The 16,445-nt window shown below is 46.1% G+C and overlaps 1 protein-coding gene across 1 annotated transcript in view; it reads left to right on the top strand.

The window, feature by feature from the left end:
- LOC310796572 (receptor-type tyrosine-protein phosphatase mu) overlaps nucleotides 1-16,445 on the top strand; it is a gene marked incomplete at both ends in the record, with an annotated part of 196,262 nt that overhangs the window by 70,648 nt on the left and 109,169 nt on the right. Inside the window, 2 exon segments of the mRNA XM_083658777.1 lie at nucleotides 1,252-1,426; nucleotides 13,445-13,738. Of these exon segments, the coding sequence (XP_083514903.1) occupies nucleotides 1,252-1,426; nucleotides 13,445-13,738 (469 nt within the window).

The raw sequence follows: 16,445 nt of genomic DNA, 5'->3' as shown, positions 1-16,445 counted from the left end.
CATCCTTTAACAGGGATGCACAGGGCACGGTGGCACAGTGGTAGCGCTGTTGCCTCACACAACAAGAAGGTCCTGGGTGTGATTCCCGCCTGGGCCGCTGTGGGCGCTGAGGCTGTGTCCCATTCCCATGTCCTCAGTGCCTATGGGCCTTTCTGTGTGGAGTTTGCATGTTCTCCCTGTGCTCCCCTGGGGTTTCCTCCAGATAGGAACCCCCCCCCCCCTCCCACTAAAAAAAACACGGATGCAAACTAGTCAGCTTTAGGTGACAGGTCACCTTTTTCATCCAAAAATATGACACTTAAATGAAGGATTTCTGAGTGGTTTTTATCTCTGCCCTGCTTTAAGCCGCATTTTATCAAAGCAAAAATAAATCATTTTAGGAATCGCTTTCTACTGTAGCACCTCGGCGTTGAGGTTTGGCCCGCTGCGGCAGATTTCTCGAGGCCAGCGCCTCTGGGAGGCAGGGCATTACCGCTGTCTCAGATCACCGCAGTATGGTTTTAACCTATATACATGTCGGCCCTGTGGATGCTGTGCACTATATCCGGCGCGGCTAAGCCGCACAGCAGTCTTGGGCTGACCTTGTTCTGAGCGCTGACGGTAGTGCATCTGGCAGACGTAACCCTGCCGTCGCCGCTGCTAAGCACACTGTCACAGGCGTGATCAGTGGGAGCATGACGCCGGCTAAAGGTCTTCTGCCAGGTACTCCATCATTTGAACAAACACGTCCTCATTAGCACAGGAGCTGCAAAACAAACATTAAGCGAAGTCCCCCGATGACAGTAATGAAGAAATATTTCTAATGAACAAATGTCCCCCATCTGCCTGCTGTGAGGGGTGACAGCTGGGGAGAGCCCGCTGTGTGTATGTGTGTGCGCGTGCGCGCGTGTGTGTGTGCGTGTTTAGTGTGTGTGTGTGTGTGCGTGTGCGTGTTTAGTGTGTGTGTGTGTGTGTGTGTGTGTGTGTGTGTGTGTGTGTGAGTGTGCGTGTGATAAATGTATTCCTACCATCAGCCACCGATGGGAATCATAGGACACAAACAGACAAACACACACACACACACACACACACACACACACACACACATAGACATACGTGCACACGTGCACACACATAAACAAGAACAGACACCGAGGTACAAACGCACACTTGCCCACAGTTTTCTGAGACACACACAAGGTCAAGCCACTTTGCTAATTAAACCTTTCCATTTTGGAGGCTGACTCGTGCGTTTGTCTCCGTTCCAAACAGGGCATCGGTGGACGGGAGGCCCCCATGAAAGCCACTAAACCTTGGAACAACCGCCGCTTCATCGGCACTTTCGACGTGGAGAACACCACCAAGGGCGACTCGGGCCGCTACCGCTGCATCGTCCACTCCGACAAAGGGGTTGGCGTGTCCAATTACGGGGAGCTCACCATAAAACGTGAGTATGGCTCCCACCAGCGCAGGAGCATCAACGTATCGGCGTATCTGTGAAAACAGACAAGCAGGAATGTTTTCTTCCAACGTGACCTCCGTGCAAACAACAAAGTCAACGGGAGATAAACAGGAAACGCTGTGTTTTCCTCGATGATAATGTCCTCTGAGGCGATACTAAAAACACTAGCTATTTTATGTTGATTTGTTACCCATAGGACTTTATAATACAGTACTTCCTGTAAAGGCTGCCCTTGACCGCCCGCGCACAATCCCACCTAAAAGAGCAGCAAGGCAGGATCGAGGCAGCAGAGTTTACAGGAACCTCACTGATGTTTCACTCCTGCACTTCTTTGATATGAATTTATGGAGTCGTCTGAAACTAAATCCTGCAAGGGCCTCACTTTCCTATAGCCCTATAGCCCGGTAATGGCCTTCTATATTTCTTCACCTCAATTTTCTCCCTGCGCTCGCAATTGAATTTACGGCCCTGTTTCCTTTTTTCTTTTTTTTCTCCGGTCTCCCAGCTTTATGTGATTGATAGGTTTAATCCCGCCTGTCCAGATCGAGGTCTGTCAATCATGTGCGAATGGCCGCGGCCCAGACACACGGCGGAGTGGAGCGAGAGATAAAGTCTCTCTGCCCGAGTGTATCAGTGGGTTTCAGCGGTGTGCTCAGAGAAAATTTACTGACACGCTGGAAGCACTCAAAGGCACACTCGTGCATAAATTCAGCCAACACAAACACGCGCGACTTCCTGTACACACACACACACACACACACACGCACACACTCACGCACGCACACACAGACACACACACGCACATGCACACACACACACGCACACACACATACACACACACACACGCACACACAGGCACACACACATACACATACACGCAAGCAGGCGCACACACACACTCACACACACACACACACACACACACACACACACACACACAACTTGCCGGCCAGCCGTATGTTTGCTGATCGCTGCTTCCGATGTGCCAGTAGATGTTTTACACAAGACAAACCAGTAAAGTGTAAAGTGCACCGCGTCGTAAATATTTCACGTACAGTAATTTTCGAGATGTAGGCATTTATGATATCGTTCACTCTCTCGTGTCCCTATTTTCCAATTCCACCGAGATTTCACACCTCCACGACTTTCGACATAAGCCAACTTGTCAGAGAAAGAAAAGAGGCGTTTTCACGGTCATAAGTGTCACACATAAAAAGCCCCGATATCTCCTCTTATTGTACCGGTCGTAAAGCGAGTGCTTAAACACCCCCCCCCTCCCCTCCTGGTAACGCCTTCAAGTCGTAAATCCTCTTTAAATGTGTATTCGCCACGTCCGTGACTCGTTTTTGGAGGAGTGACCATGGAGTAATTCTGAGGATTATGAGCCCGCACCAGCCCCCCCTCCCCCCCACCCCTCATTACCATACACACTGCCTTCGCTTCAACATGAGGAGAGTGAATGCTTGATTATCCCGGATAATCACTTCTGCCTTTTCATGCCAATGTTCACTCAGATTTATGTGCCTAGGCGGAAGTGCACCGCGCGTACTTGTAGAGCGCCATACGGATGTCGGCCTGACGTAGCCCCTTTCCCCCGTGCGTCTCCCCCCGAGACGGGCCCTCCTGTAGCGCGGCCAGTGGTTCTGAAAGGGGAGGGATAATTACTCCCCGTCTCGGCGCTGGCTGCTTCTCGGCCTGGGCCAGAATCACCTGGCGTCGCCGAGCGAGTCGCGGGCTCCGGCGTGGCATTCTGTTGTGGCGGCGGCCGTGTCGGCGCTAATGAGAACAGCCACTGCAAATCGAAGGCGGCCGGCGGTCGGGCGGGCGCGTCGTTTTCCCTCGGTCCAGCCTTTCTCGTATCAGGAGCCGATCAATTCTTTACTCACAGCAGCCCAATTAGGAGAGGGGACGGCCTAATGAGGACCTCACACATCTGAACAAGAGAGGCTCAGTGGATGTTATGGAAGGATAAAACAGGTCTACTGACTAACAACAGGACAGAGTGGCATTTCTGATGATTGCTGACTGTGTGGTGGATGGAAATGGGTGGCAAAATATGTGTGTAGGTGTGTGCGTGTGTGCGTGTGTGTGTGTGTGTGTGTGTGTGTGTGTGTGTGTGTGTGTGTGTGTGTGTGTGTGTGTGAGTACGTGCGTGCGTGCGCGTGTGTGCATGTGCATATGCATATGATAAGGGTGTTAATGTATGTGTGTATGCTACATGTGTGTTGGTCATCGTGTATGTATGTCTGCCTATACTGTATTGTGTGTCATGGCCATTGTGTGTGTGTGTGTGTGTGTGTGTGTGTGTGTATGTGTGTGTGTGTGTGTGTGTGTGTATGGGTGTGTGTGGGTGTGTGCGTGTGTGTGTGTGTGTGTGCGTAAACTGCGCATGCACAGCTGTGTGCGTGGCGTGCACATGCTCACGCAATTCCAAGTAAGGGATAATGTACAGCGAGCTGGTCATTATCGCTAAATAAACGCCGACGCGAAGAGGAGGTCCAATCCAGAGCTATTGGGAGAAAGAGTTGCGTCATCTCCATTCCCTTCATCAGGCCAATTATTTTACAGCAATGGTGGATCATGGCGTCCTGCAGAAGTTCCAAACAGCATTCACCATAGGGAAGCAGTGGAATTGGAACTATTGGGAGCTACATGAACCACGTGACCTGTAGCATTTTTTTTTTTTAATACTTTTATTTTTACATCATTTTTGCAAAGACATGTAACATGTAACAGGAGGTCAGGAGAGTTCACAACATACACGGCACATCACTTTGTACAATACATTTTGACAAAAAGTAAAAAGTAAATGTAAAACGGGGTACTAGCAAGAGTCATTTCACTTAACAGGCTTGTCCAACATCTGGCCCAGGGGCCGGCAGGACGTCCCTGGCAACCTTTGTCTTAGAACAGTCCACAGACAGGCTCCAGGCAGAAACAGTGAAGAGGCTGATATTCCACATCGTCCGTTCTGTCCCCCACTCAAGAGGGCCCAGACATCTCCGCTCTATGAGTTAGGAAAACTGTCCATTTGTACCAGAGTGATTCCCCTTTTTCTTTTTGTAACCTCAGACTGAAAGTTAGTTGCTCCATTCTGTGCAGTTGTTCTACAATGTTTATAAACATATCCACCGGGGGGCGGTGCTTCTGAAGCCAGCATTTCGTGATGGCCTTCTTGCTAGCTGCCAGAAATATCTTCAGGAGATATAGATCATTTCTTTCGGTATCCTCAGAAACTAGTCCGAGGTATAAGGTGGGAAAAGAAAAGCAAACATCATAGCCCAACGTGTCAGAGATTATCCTCAACACCTCCTTCCAGAATAGCCCAATGTCAGGACAAGACCAAAATATGTGGGCATGGTCCACCATTATTGCCCCACATCTCCAACAGGGCAGTGGAGTCCCCATTTGTCTAGATTTCTGTTTTGGAGTGATAAAAAAGCGAATTATATTCTTCCAACAAAAGTCTCTCCATGTTACCTGTAGCATTTTTGACCCTCCGTTGACGCAACTCTTTCTCACAATTGCATTGGACAAGAACCAGAGGTTTTACAGTAATAACAGTCTCCATATAGCAATGGTCTGTTACACCTAGCAGTGGTCTGTTATACAGAAATAACACCGTAGAATGCTGTCAATGACCAATGAGAATCGAGTATTCAACAGAGCCTTGTAATAAAAAGTGTGTTAATGTATGTGGTACATTTATGTATGTTGGTCATTTTCGTGTGTCATTGGACACTGGGTGTGTGTGTTTGTCATTATGTGTGTGCGTATGTGTGTGTCTGTGTGTGTGTGTGTGTGTGTGTGTGTGTGTGTGTGTGTGTGCGTGCGTGTGTGTGTGCGTGTGTGTGTGCGTGTGTGTGCATGTACGTGTGTGTGCGTGCGTGTGCGTGCATGTGTGTGTGTGTGCGTACGTGTGTGTGTGTGTGTGTGTGCCCCGTTTGTGTGTGGGCGTGCGTGTGTGTGTGTGTGTGTGTGTGTGTGTGTGTGTTCTGGCAGGCAGGCAGGTGCGATAGGGTAGAAGGACACAGCTGTGTGCGGGCCGTCTGGTTGTCTGCTCAGCATCATGACAGCAGCTGCTCGCTGACCCTTTGCGTGCGGCTGCCACTCTCATCTGCGCGCTGTCACCCTCCTCCAGCCGGGGCGCTGCTTCCTCCGCGGCCCCTCCTCCAGCCGGGGTGGCGCGCTTCCTTCCAAAGCCACCTCGCCAGGCTTAAACAGTGGGAAATGACTTGTTCATATCCCAAAGTGTTCCAGCACAATTTCACACTGATAATCCATTCATTATTTTCAGCGCGTCTGCTGTGGTGGTTTGAACAGGAGGATTACTGCACCTACCGGAGTTATTTCATCAGCGTATAAGCGGCTGTTGCTTTTCTCCGGCAGTAACTTTTCAAAGTTAAACGAAACACTTATTGCCGTAATACATCGTAGTCCTATTGTTACGTAACTGGACCCAAGTAGTAGCAGCAGAAAATGGTTTGCATGGCAGCGATAGTCCGTTTGTTACAGTGCAGGAAAAAGCAGTTCTCAGACTACACAGTGCAGGGTTGATCAGATGCCTATAGAGCTCTTGCTTGTGACACTTCTGTCCTACTCTCATATCCCACTAACATCCCACTAGTGACACACACAGACAGACTCTGTGACAGCCAATAGATCTTCTCATAACACCAGTGAAAACTAGTTGGCTGGACTTTGCCTTGTGTTGCCAAAGCTCCCAGTCATACTGTCACCAGCTGCCTGTCATGCAGTGACGGACATTTGGTGCTGGGTGTCATAACAAGTGTCATCTTAGACTGTGATGGCCAGTTTGTTGATCTGATAACAACCCACATCATACTGGTCTTTGAGGTTATTCATTTGAACTTTGTTTTATTTTTTTTAATACTGATTCAGGTTCCTTAATTGTACTTTTTATAAATGTCTTTGTTCAATTAAATTACTTTTATTATACAGCAAAATTCATTACATCCACTCTTGAAATTGTACATGCCATCTGCTCTCCACTTGTGTTCCTGGGGGGGGGGAAAGCTCCATAAACGACAAGAAAAAGTTCTCTTTGTGAGAAACCAGCATGGTGAAACTTTTTTGATATATCTTTCAGTGCCACTTCATGCTTTACAACAGTGATACTCAACTTGCGGCCTGCGGGCCACATGCGGCCTGTGTGGCCCGCGATGGCACCTGAACGCAACATGCAAGATACCCCCTGAATAAGTGTCCAAATGTTCATGTCATTCTGGCCAATACTCCACTTCTGTTATAGCATTTCAGTCTGGAATATGGAATATCTTTCAATAATCTATGATTTAGCTGCTAAATTGTCAAATACCGCCGTCTGCTCGCTACCCAGGCACTTATGTATGTACTTAACCTAACTAACTATCCGGTGTGCACAACATTGTCAGACTAAACTCCGGCTGACACCCCAAAAACCTACAATCCGCTACAGAAAAATGTATTTTGATTGTTTATTAACTGGCCCCTGGCCTTCTATCATTTTACGAAAGTGGCCCCCGGCCCGGGCAAAGCAAGTTGAGTATCCCTGCTTTACAATATTGGTAGCAGGCATTAGCATAGCACTAGCTTTTTGTTTTTGATACACGGCCATACTGTGAGGGATGGCATTAGAGAGCAGCCTGTGCTGTCTTCTGTTGTTTCAATGAAACTGAGCTATATTGCCACTTAACATAGTTAAATCCCTTTTTAAGACATAAGCACTGTTGAGAATGGAGCATGGACAATAAAGGGGCCACACGGATTAAATTAAAGGACCATAAAAACAAGCCCGTGGGAGAAACCCACATTTTGAATCACTAACTGTCTGGCTCCTACTTGCCAACTGGTGGACCGTGTGGCATGTCCAGCAGAAGACCAGCTGGAAAAAGCAGGTTCGATGTTTGACAGCAACACTGGAAGCTGGGATTCGAGGGAGTTTAGGGACCTGTGACGGAGGTCACCCTGGGGTGACAACCATCTGCTTAGCTAGCCACCAATTCTCTGAAGGACACCTCAGCCTGGTCCTCCTAATATGCCTGGAGACCTCTTTCTCTCTCCATGACATCTCCATGAGAAGCAGCCAGGCGACTAATGCCATTATTCTGTTACATGCATGTGCTCATTAGAGCTACTCACCGTGGCCTCTGGGACGTGTAACTATTGTAGTACGTGACAAGGGGAGATTCCTAAGCGCTGCCTTGGCTGCAGGTCATACCTCGCTGTTGACGGTAGCTGCTTTTTGGTTGCACCAGGAGACGGCATTTAAAGCACGAAACACAGGCCGGCGACAGTGGAGGGAGCTAACATAATTACTGTAGTGTATTCATTGGTTCCCCAATTTCATAATTGTAGTTTCAAAGGAGATTGTGGTTGAGTCCTTTACGCCCTGCTAAGAAAAACATTTCTCGGGGGAAACGGTGTATGAGTGTGTGTGGCAGTTCTCATATGTCAGGTAAACACTTACTGTACCAAATGATGCAACTTGTCTGTAACAAACAGAACAGTACATCTGCCCAATGTTGAGACAAGAATTCATTTAGTACCAAATAATTCACCAATCTGAGATTGTCACTGCCGGTACAGCATGTGCCACAGCATGTGTGCATGAAACATTCAGCTATTCAGGGAACATGTTTGCTTGTCACTCACTGCTAAATGTAGGACTTGTGTTGTATGTAGCATTGTATGTGCCTTGAATTAAGCATTTTAGACAAAAACGATCAACATCATGTACAGTATACATTAACTAGAAATCTTGCGCACACTCGATTTCTAGGGTGGAGACTCTGGGGATGATGCGCAATAGGCACACTTTTTTGGCGGGTTGTGACTAAACTCCATCATCCTTAACGGCGCTCAGTGTTTTCCAGTTGACCCTTGCTCCGCTGCCCGCTGACCTCATCTCTGTCAGGGATTGGCTTTTTTAGAGCGTAGCCCTCCTGGTCATACCAGTCCCTCAGTTGAAAGGCTTCAGGTATGTCTGGGTTGACCATGACTGTTGAGCTGAACAAAGCAGAGAGATCTGCCAAAATCAGACATGCAAGCTCCTTTGATGGCGACCACAGGCACATTAGACAATTGTGATGTCATCAGTGATGATGTCATCAGTGAGTGATGTAATCAGTGATGATGTCATCAGTGATGATGTCATCAGTGATCTCTTGTATGCTATAGATATTGCATGTTTTCACTTTATGTATTTATTTTATTGTGTTTTCTTAACTCTGAATGGCTTCTGAATCCACCTGCCCAGGGACTCCAGATGGAAAGTAGCCTATGACTAAATCTCTTTGTCTATTGTATGCTCCCTGACAAATAAACAAATAAACTAAACTACGGTAAACTAATCAGTGATGTCACTCGAGCAATAGTGACATCATCATCCACATCATCGGTGACATCATCAGTGGGAAACAGGGAAGGGATGCTGATGATGTCACAATGGATCAGTGAGTGTGATGGCCTAAACATGTAAAATATCCCTGTAGTGCCCCCCATTGGTGGATTTCTTTTTCTTACCCCCACCACATTCATTCCAGACCCCTGAAAAGTGTTTTGGCAAATTTTAGAGGTAATTGGACAAACAAACAGATGGACAGACAGCTCTCCAAATAGTAGTAAGATAGGCTATTAAGGTTCACACAGGTTCACTATGCCTTTCAGGAGACCTTGTATATTGTTTCACAAATCATTATGTGGCCCTCAGTTTGTGATTTGTAATATGTGTATCTTGAAAACAATGAACATAAAAGTGTAGCATTATGCTATCATGCTATTATAAACTTCAAGGACAGTTTATAGTACAGTGATTCATGGTGGTTGCGACTGACGATGATCATATTCCATCGTCGGTGGCAACGATGTAATGTTTATACTTCCAGCGACGGGCGATATGGCATCTTAGCGATGACGCACATCGCCAGGGCTTCATTTAGATTCAACTTTGACCCTGTCGCTGCTTCAAGAAAGTGCTGCTAGCTCTTGTTTTTCTACCTCCATGTCTTGAGAGAAAATGAAAATGAAGCAAATGAAATTAAACTGTGCCTCTGCGATGCGTTCTCCCATCGTGTAGTATTTATACTTTTTATGAGCGACAACGTCCAAAATCAGCATCCAAAAACAGCGTCCAGCGATAATGGAACGTAACGTGACGTTCAGCGATGCTCGTCGGGCGAGCATAAATCGCCATACTCTAAACTGCCCTTCAAGGTCCCGGAGGCGAAAACAACTGCCTAAAATGTTTCTGCACTTCCACTTACTTGCTTCAAAATATTCTGAAAATATTCCACATCTAGAATAACTTGTCTGTGACATTTCAAGAGGTCTCATTAAACCAGAAAGAGCACAAGGTTTAAGCAAGAATAGACAAATATTGGTGACGTAAGAGAGAAAAGGTCACCTGGGTTTCTGAAGGAGATATTGAAATAAAAGCAAGTTATATATTCATTTTGATTTTATTCATCTTTTACTTTTCAGTTTCAGTTTGTGAAAGTGTGACAAGCCAAGGACTTCAGTTACCTACTGTACTATCCTTTAAAGAGTATGATAGTTCATACAAATTTTTTGTTATTAGTCATTTTCTAAAGCCCCTTTCAGACAGAGAGAAAAGCCGTCTTGTAGGTATGCTGAGATATAATAGACAGTCGATCCGTCGTTTTATGTGTGAAAGCGTCAGACCAGCACGGGAAAATGTGAAAGCATGAAAGGATAACTTTAAAAACAGTCTTTCTTACATGGTGTACTTATTATGAAGCGTTACGCTATATTATAAAGATAACCAAACAGAAACTACCATATCTCATTATATATACTCATGCCCATGGAACCAGTCCTATTGAAGACTCCTTTTTGTATGAGATTATGCTGACACTATTAGTCGATTCATTGATTAGTTGATTAACAGAAAATGTATTCATTATAATTCTGATGATCGATTAATTGTTTTAGTCATTTATCAAATAAAAATGCCAAAACATTTGCCGGTTCGTACTCTCTTTTCTCTGTTCTATGTTTATATCATTACAAAAGGTGTTTTGGCTGCTGATCAGACTAAGCAATTTTAATCATCACTTTGGGCTTTATTTTTTTTTACATTTTATAGGCTAAATGATGAATTCGATTAGTCTAAAAAATAATCAATAGATTAATTCATAAATTTGCGGCCCTAATATGTTCTGCCAGTTTTAACGCACTGAAAATATTAAAAACATAAACAGAACTTTAACAGCTGATCGGATACAGTGGTGTCAACAAATGCTTATACCGGTATGTGGTCTTGTGCATTGCGTTGCTTAGCAACAAAGGCAGTAGTCTGGGTTGTTTGTGAAAGGGTACACGCTGCTAAATTGATGGCTTACTAAAGGCAGCTGTGAATGGGTTTGGAACTAGCAAATGCTAATAACGCCCTTTTGTCTGTGTCTGAAGGGGCGTAAAGAGTCACTTTTCTTATTCTTTATTGGTCCAAGCGCTGCCTGCATCAACATGTAAAACATGTCAACATGTTTACTGTAAAGGTCCTTACACACCGAGCACGTTTTTTTCGTGCGATTAATTTGCACGTCAATAATATTTTCCGAACCTATATCAGTCAATGCAACCGTGCATACCAACGGCGAAGTTTCGCCCAGCATTATTGCGGTGTTTATTTTTTCGAACCACGGTCGATTTTTCAGAAATTCGCTTCCGATCTGTGGCTGTGATTGACAGGTGGGTCAAAACTCGCATCGCAATTTCGTGCCGTATATTCGCATCGCTCTTGATGTGTAAGGACCTTTACTGTTGCCTTGTCTCTTCGGATCAGTTTAGTGGGGGGCGTCTGGGTAGTGTGTATACTGTAGGTAAAAGCACCACCGTGGCGACCCAGTTCCTGGTAGCAGTACTTCCGGCTTGGTCAGACGTTCCTACAGACACAATTGACCATGTCTGCCGGTGGGAAGCCGGTGGGGTATGAGTCCTGGTGGCTGCACTAGGGCCTCCTCTGGGGACCTGTTAAGGGGGAGGGGAACTGGTCCTACGACCTCGCTGTCAGGTGGAAAGAAGCAGCTGGCGACTGCACATGTATCGGAGGAGTACGAGTCTACAACTCTCCCCAGATTGGCAGGGGGAAGTACAAAAGTGTAACCTAACCTAACCTAACCTAACCCAACCTAGCCTAACCTAACAATTAACACATTCACTGCCAGCCGTTTTTTTTTTACTGTAGGTAGGTTCTGCCAGAGGTTTTTTTTGAGGATTCTGGCTCATCTTTCAAGACCCGAGGATTCTTTTCTGCTAAGATTTTGTGAACACACAATATCTCAAAAGAACTAATAGAATGTGTGCTTTCTCTGTCTAAAAGAGTTAGTTTGTAGAGTTAGTAGTTATGTAAGCATTAGCAGTTGAATACAGCATGGTTTCAGCGTCTGGAAAATTATTCTGAGATAAACGGCTTTTTGTGAAGTTCGATAGAACAGTCACTTTAACCATTCATTTTTGGCATCAGTAAGACGTCAGACATCTAAACAATAGTTTTGAACAGTAATTTCCTCCATAACAGCAGGAAACACCCCTCTGCTTCAAACTCCTCCCTCCGTGTGTGTTCTTCTTGGCTGCAGCGGGCATGTCACAAGCTCATTGCTGCTGCTGCTGTAACCTCGCGTCACCAGGCTCACTGCTTCTGCTGCTGCTGCCTGTCTGCTGGCGGCCGCTCGGCAAGTCTGGATATGGGCTCGCTCGTTTCTTGTGATTTCGGTTGAGAGCTTTGATGAAGCTTTTGCGATTCTGGTCTTATTTATGCTGCGTGTTTCAAAGTGTGTTCCACCCGTAATCTATTATGCAAATTTGCAATCCCGCACCGCCAGCAATCAGCGCGAAAACGAAAGCGTTTTCGCCAATCCATTTTCATGAGAATGGCTTCCTCAAACTGCTTTTTGCTTGCCTTCCTCTAGTCTGGGAGAGCACTGTCGCCACTTAGTGGGTCCGTGGAATGGGTTGTACACGTTCGCTGGCTTCAATATTTTTATAGGAGACGTGGGGAGCGTTGATCCACGTCCCACCGTCAAAAAAAAAAAAAAAAAAATTTAAGCCGAGATATCTCGTCATTGGCAGTGAACCGTTGGATTCTGTAAGCCGAGATATCTCGTCAATGGCAGTGAACGTGTTAAGGAGAAAATGGGAGAAAAAGCAGAGAAAAAAAATATTTGGTTGAAAAAAGATTGGTTTAGCGATAATTTCATCATTTGCCATTTTAAAGATGAGTGTGCATATAATGACTTTGTTCTTCACAAAGAGAACAAAAACTCCCATCCCAATCCAGCAGCAGGGTCTAGACAGGTCCAGCAGCAGGGTCTAGACAGGTCCAGCAGCAGGGTCTAGACAGGTCCAGCCATTTGTCCATCACTTGCTTGACAGCAAAGCAGTGCATGTAAGTACCCATATAAAAGCGGTTCTCCACTCTGAGACAAGAGTCAAGACAGACGAGGCAACAGTTAGTTGTCAATTAGCCGGCTGTACTGGAGCTGTCCTCTGATTCAAATCAATATGTTGTTCAAGGGGCCAATACATTCGCCAAGGTCCAGGTGACTTCAGTTACACCTCCCTTAACCGCTGCAGACGCTTTCAAAATGTGGCTGATTACATGACTCAGGCAGTTAGTTATCTGTTGATGACAAGATATTCCCTTTGACCTAGTTGGAACTATATTTTCATGTGGTTCTTCTGAAATGCCTTGCTTATTGGAACGTTTGTGTGCTTGAAGCCTTGAAGGCGGTTATGCTTTAGATGATTGGTTACAAGAACAAATCGATCTTGAGCACTTATTTGATCAATACTCGCATTCATTCACAGGAAGTTTTATGTGGGAACCAGAGCGCTTTATATATGAATCAAAAGATACGCCATTGTACTCTTTTTGTTATTGTACAAAGGCATTTTACCATAATTCTATGGTGATAACGTCTATTTTGGGAGTCTGTTTTCATCTAACTTCAAACAATAATGGGTTTCTCCTTGTTTCCGCAGAGCCCCCCGTGCCGATTGCCCCGCCCCAGCTGACCGCAGTCGGCGCCACCTACCTGTGGATCCAGCTGAACGCCAACTCCATCAACGGGGACGGCCCCATCATCGACAGGGAGGTGGAGTACCGCACTGTGTCAGGCACCATGTACGACCTGCAGCCCGTAGACAAGACCACCCACAAGATCGGCCACCTGGACCCAGACACCGAGTACGAGATCAGCGTTCTGCTGACCAGGCCTCTGGAGGGGGGCACCGGAGCCCCCGGACCCCCGCTCAGGGCCAGGACCAGATGTGCTGGTGAGTCAAACGTGCACTTTACATAACGCTCATGGGATTTTTATTTTTATGAAATGATATATGTGGTTTATTCAGGTGTCGTGCACTCTACTATACAGGTCCATACACACCGTTCTGTAGTTGTATACACTACTACCAGTCAAGTTTGGACACACACACATTTTTCTTTATTTGTACTATTTTCCACATTTTAAAATAATAGTAAAGACAATTTGAATTATGCAGTGTCCAAATAAGTGGTACAAAATGAAAAGCTATCTTATAATTTAGATTCCATTCCATTGCCTTGATAGAAAGGCAAAGGCTTTGGAAAGAAATTGAACTTCACTGTTTAATATTTGTGGAAACAAATTTCAAGCATTTCAACGTAAGCCTTTAGATCAAAATGACTGAAAACCATATATTCAGTACATATTCAATCAGGTGTGTCCAAACTTTTGACTGGTCGTGTGTAACTAAGGTATCATTCAAATTCCCCCGTGCTTTGCAGACACGTCACACACACACACACACACACACACACACACACACACACACACACACACACACACACACACACACACACACACACACACACACACACACACACACACACACACACACACAGACTCTGAGACATGTCATTCACTTATTCACCCATTCATTTTCTTGAGACATGCTTATTCCTGTTCAGGGCGACACGGGGGCTGAAGCACTGGACAGAAGTCAGGCAAACACAGACAGAAATGTCACAGACAGGGCTGTTTACTCCACTACGCCCCTGGTTACAGACAGGTTGCCAGTCTATCATACGGCACGACACTGATGGACAATCACTTACATTCACATTCATCCCTATGGCCAGTTTAGCGTCCTGCATCCATTCAACTTGCATGGGGGATGAAACCGGCGCACCCGGAGGAAAGCCATGCAAACACAAGAGAACATGCAAACTCTAGAGACATATTCCACTGTGGGACATTTCTTAATCATCACTGAAACACAGCAAGTTCTACTGTGCACAGAACACAGCGCAGTCACATGTCTGCTGACATAGAGGAGGATACATCAGTATTCGATATCAAACAGAAACATAGCCTACAGTAAGTAGCCAATAGCATCAGTGCCTATTAGTGCTGGCAAGTTTCTTTCTAAAGCTTTGCTGCATTAGGAACAAATCACTGCCAGTGCACAAGTGCACAGCATTTATCATTGCCATTTTACGTTTGCTATATTGCAGACAAGACCCTCTGTGGTTTTGATTAATAGATCTTCATTAAAGTTTTTGGCATTTGGACATTAAAAAGTCACTGAGCACCTGCAACAATTAAGCATGTTCTTACTTTTTAAGCATTATAGGTTCAAGAAATATGCACACACCTGCAAACCGCATAAAGAATAGCAAGTTTAGGTAAACTCTCGTTAACTCCCCCTTGTTATTTTGAACAGCTGTGTGTGACAACAATAACTGATATGATTTATAGTTAGTCCCAGGCCCAGTTAGAGCTGAAATCTGCCCTGCCACATGGTTAACTCTATAACTGCTTGTTTACTCAGTTTAATTCTTAGTTTAAAGGCCCCGCAAGCCTCTAATTCATCAGCAACACAGATTGATATCGTGTTTGAAGCGCTGCGGCACCTTCTATTTGGACGATTACGGTATATTGCTTCTTTACTGTAGTCATTACAGACTCACACATGTACATAAACACTTTGAGAAGCCTAATGATATTGTACAAATTGCCCTTCGCACAACATTAACCAGCTAAATTCCCATGCTGGCCTGGGATGCCAACTCAGAGAACAAAACAAAGCTATAGCCTCAGCATTTTCCCAGGCTAATGATATTTGGTGTCCAGAGAAGTGCTGATGAAAATGGGATTTTTCTCCCCTCCTTACCAAGGGTGTAACCCCCCCCCCCCCCCTCGCTGTGAAGGTCGTGGGCTTATTCATTTTTAAGTCCGGCTGATAGGGATGGATGGTGCTACCGGGCCTGGCTTCCGCGGGGGTCCTGCCCCCCCGGTCCCGGTCGGGGGAGATTGATGGCGCCGGCTCCTGAAGTGTGTTTGAGGAAGCAGCTCTTGATCTTGTCCGGCTCTCCGCCGGTCGTTCCCACTGACAGGCCCGGGCCTCAGCAGAGCTCCTAATTGAACGGTTAAGACTCACAGGGGCTGTGTGATACATCACTGTGGATACCGACAAGCCCAGAGTCTCTCTCTCTCTCTCTCTCTCTCTCTCTCTCTCTCTCTCTCTCTCTCTCTCTCCCTCTCTCTCTCTCTCTCTCTCTCTCCCCTCTCTCTCTCTCTCTCTCTCTCTCTCCCTCTCTCTCTCTCTCTCTCTCTCTCTCCCTCTCTCTCTCTCTCTCTCTCTCTCTCTCTCTCCCCTCTCTCTCTCTCTCTCTCTCTCTCCCCTCTCTCTCTCTCTCTCTCTCCCTCTCCCTCTCTCTCTCTCTCTCTCTCTCTCTCCCCTCTCTCTCTCTCTCTCTCTCCCTCTCCCTCTCTCTCTCTCTCTCTCTCTCTCTCTCTCTCCCCTCTCTCTCTCTCTCTCTCCCTCTCTCTCTCTCTCTCTCTCTCTCTCTCTCTCTCCCCTCTCTCTCTCTCTCTCTCCCTCTCTCTCTCTCTCTCTCTCTCTCTCTCTCTCCCTCTCCCTCCCTCTGCCCGCGCTGCTCCTGTCTCAGGGCTCTAATGAAAATGTGTGGCCACTTTGGAGCACTGTCTCGCACATAATT

This window comes from Poromitra crassiceps (genome assembly GCF_964638095.1).
Source record: "Poromitra crassiceps genome assembly, chromosome: 23".
NCBI lineage: Eukaryota > Metazoa > Chordata > Actinopteri > Beryciformes > Melamphaidae > Poromitra > Poromitra crassiceps.
The sequence above is the reverse complement of the archived record's forward strand: the minus strand, read 5'-3'. Positions and strand labels throughout refer to the sequence as shown.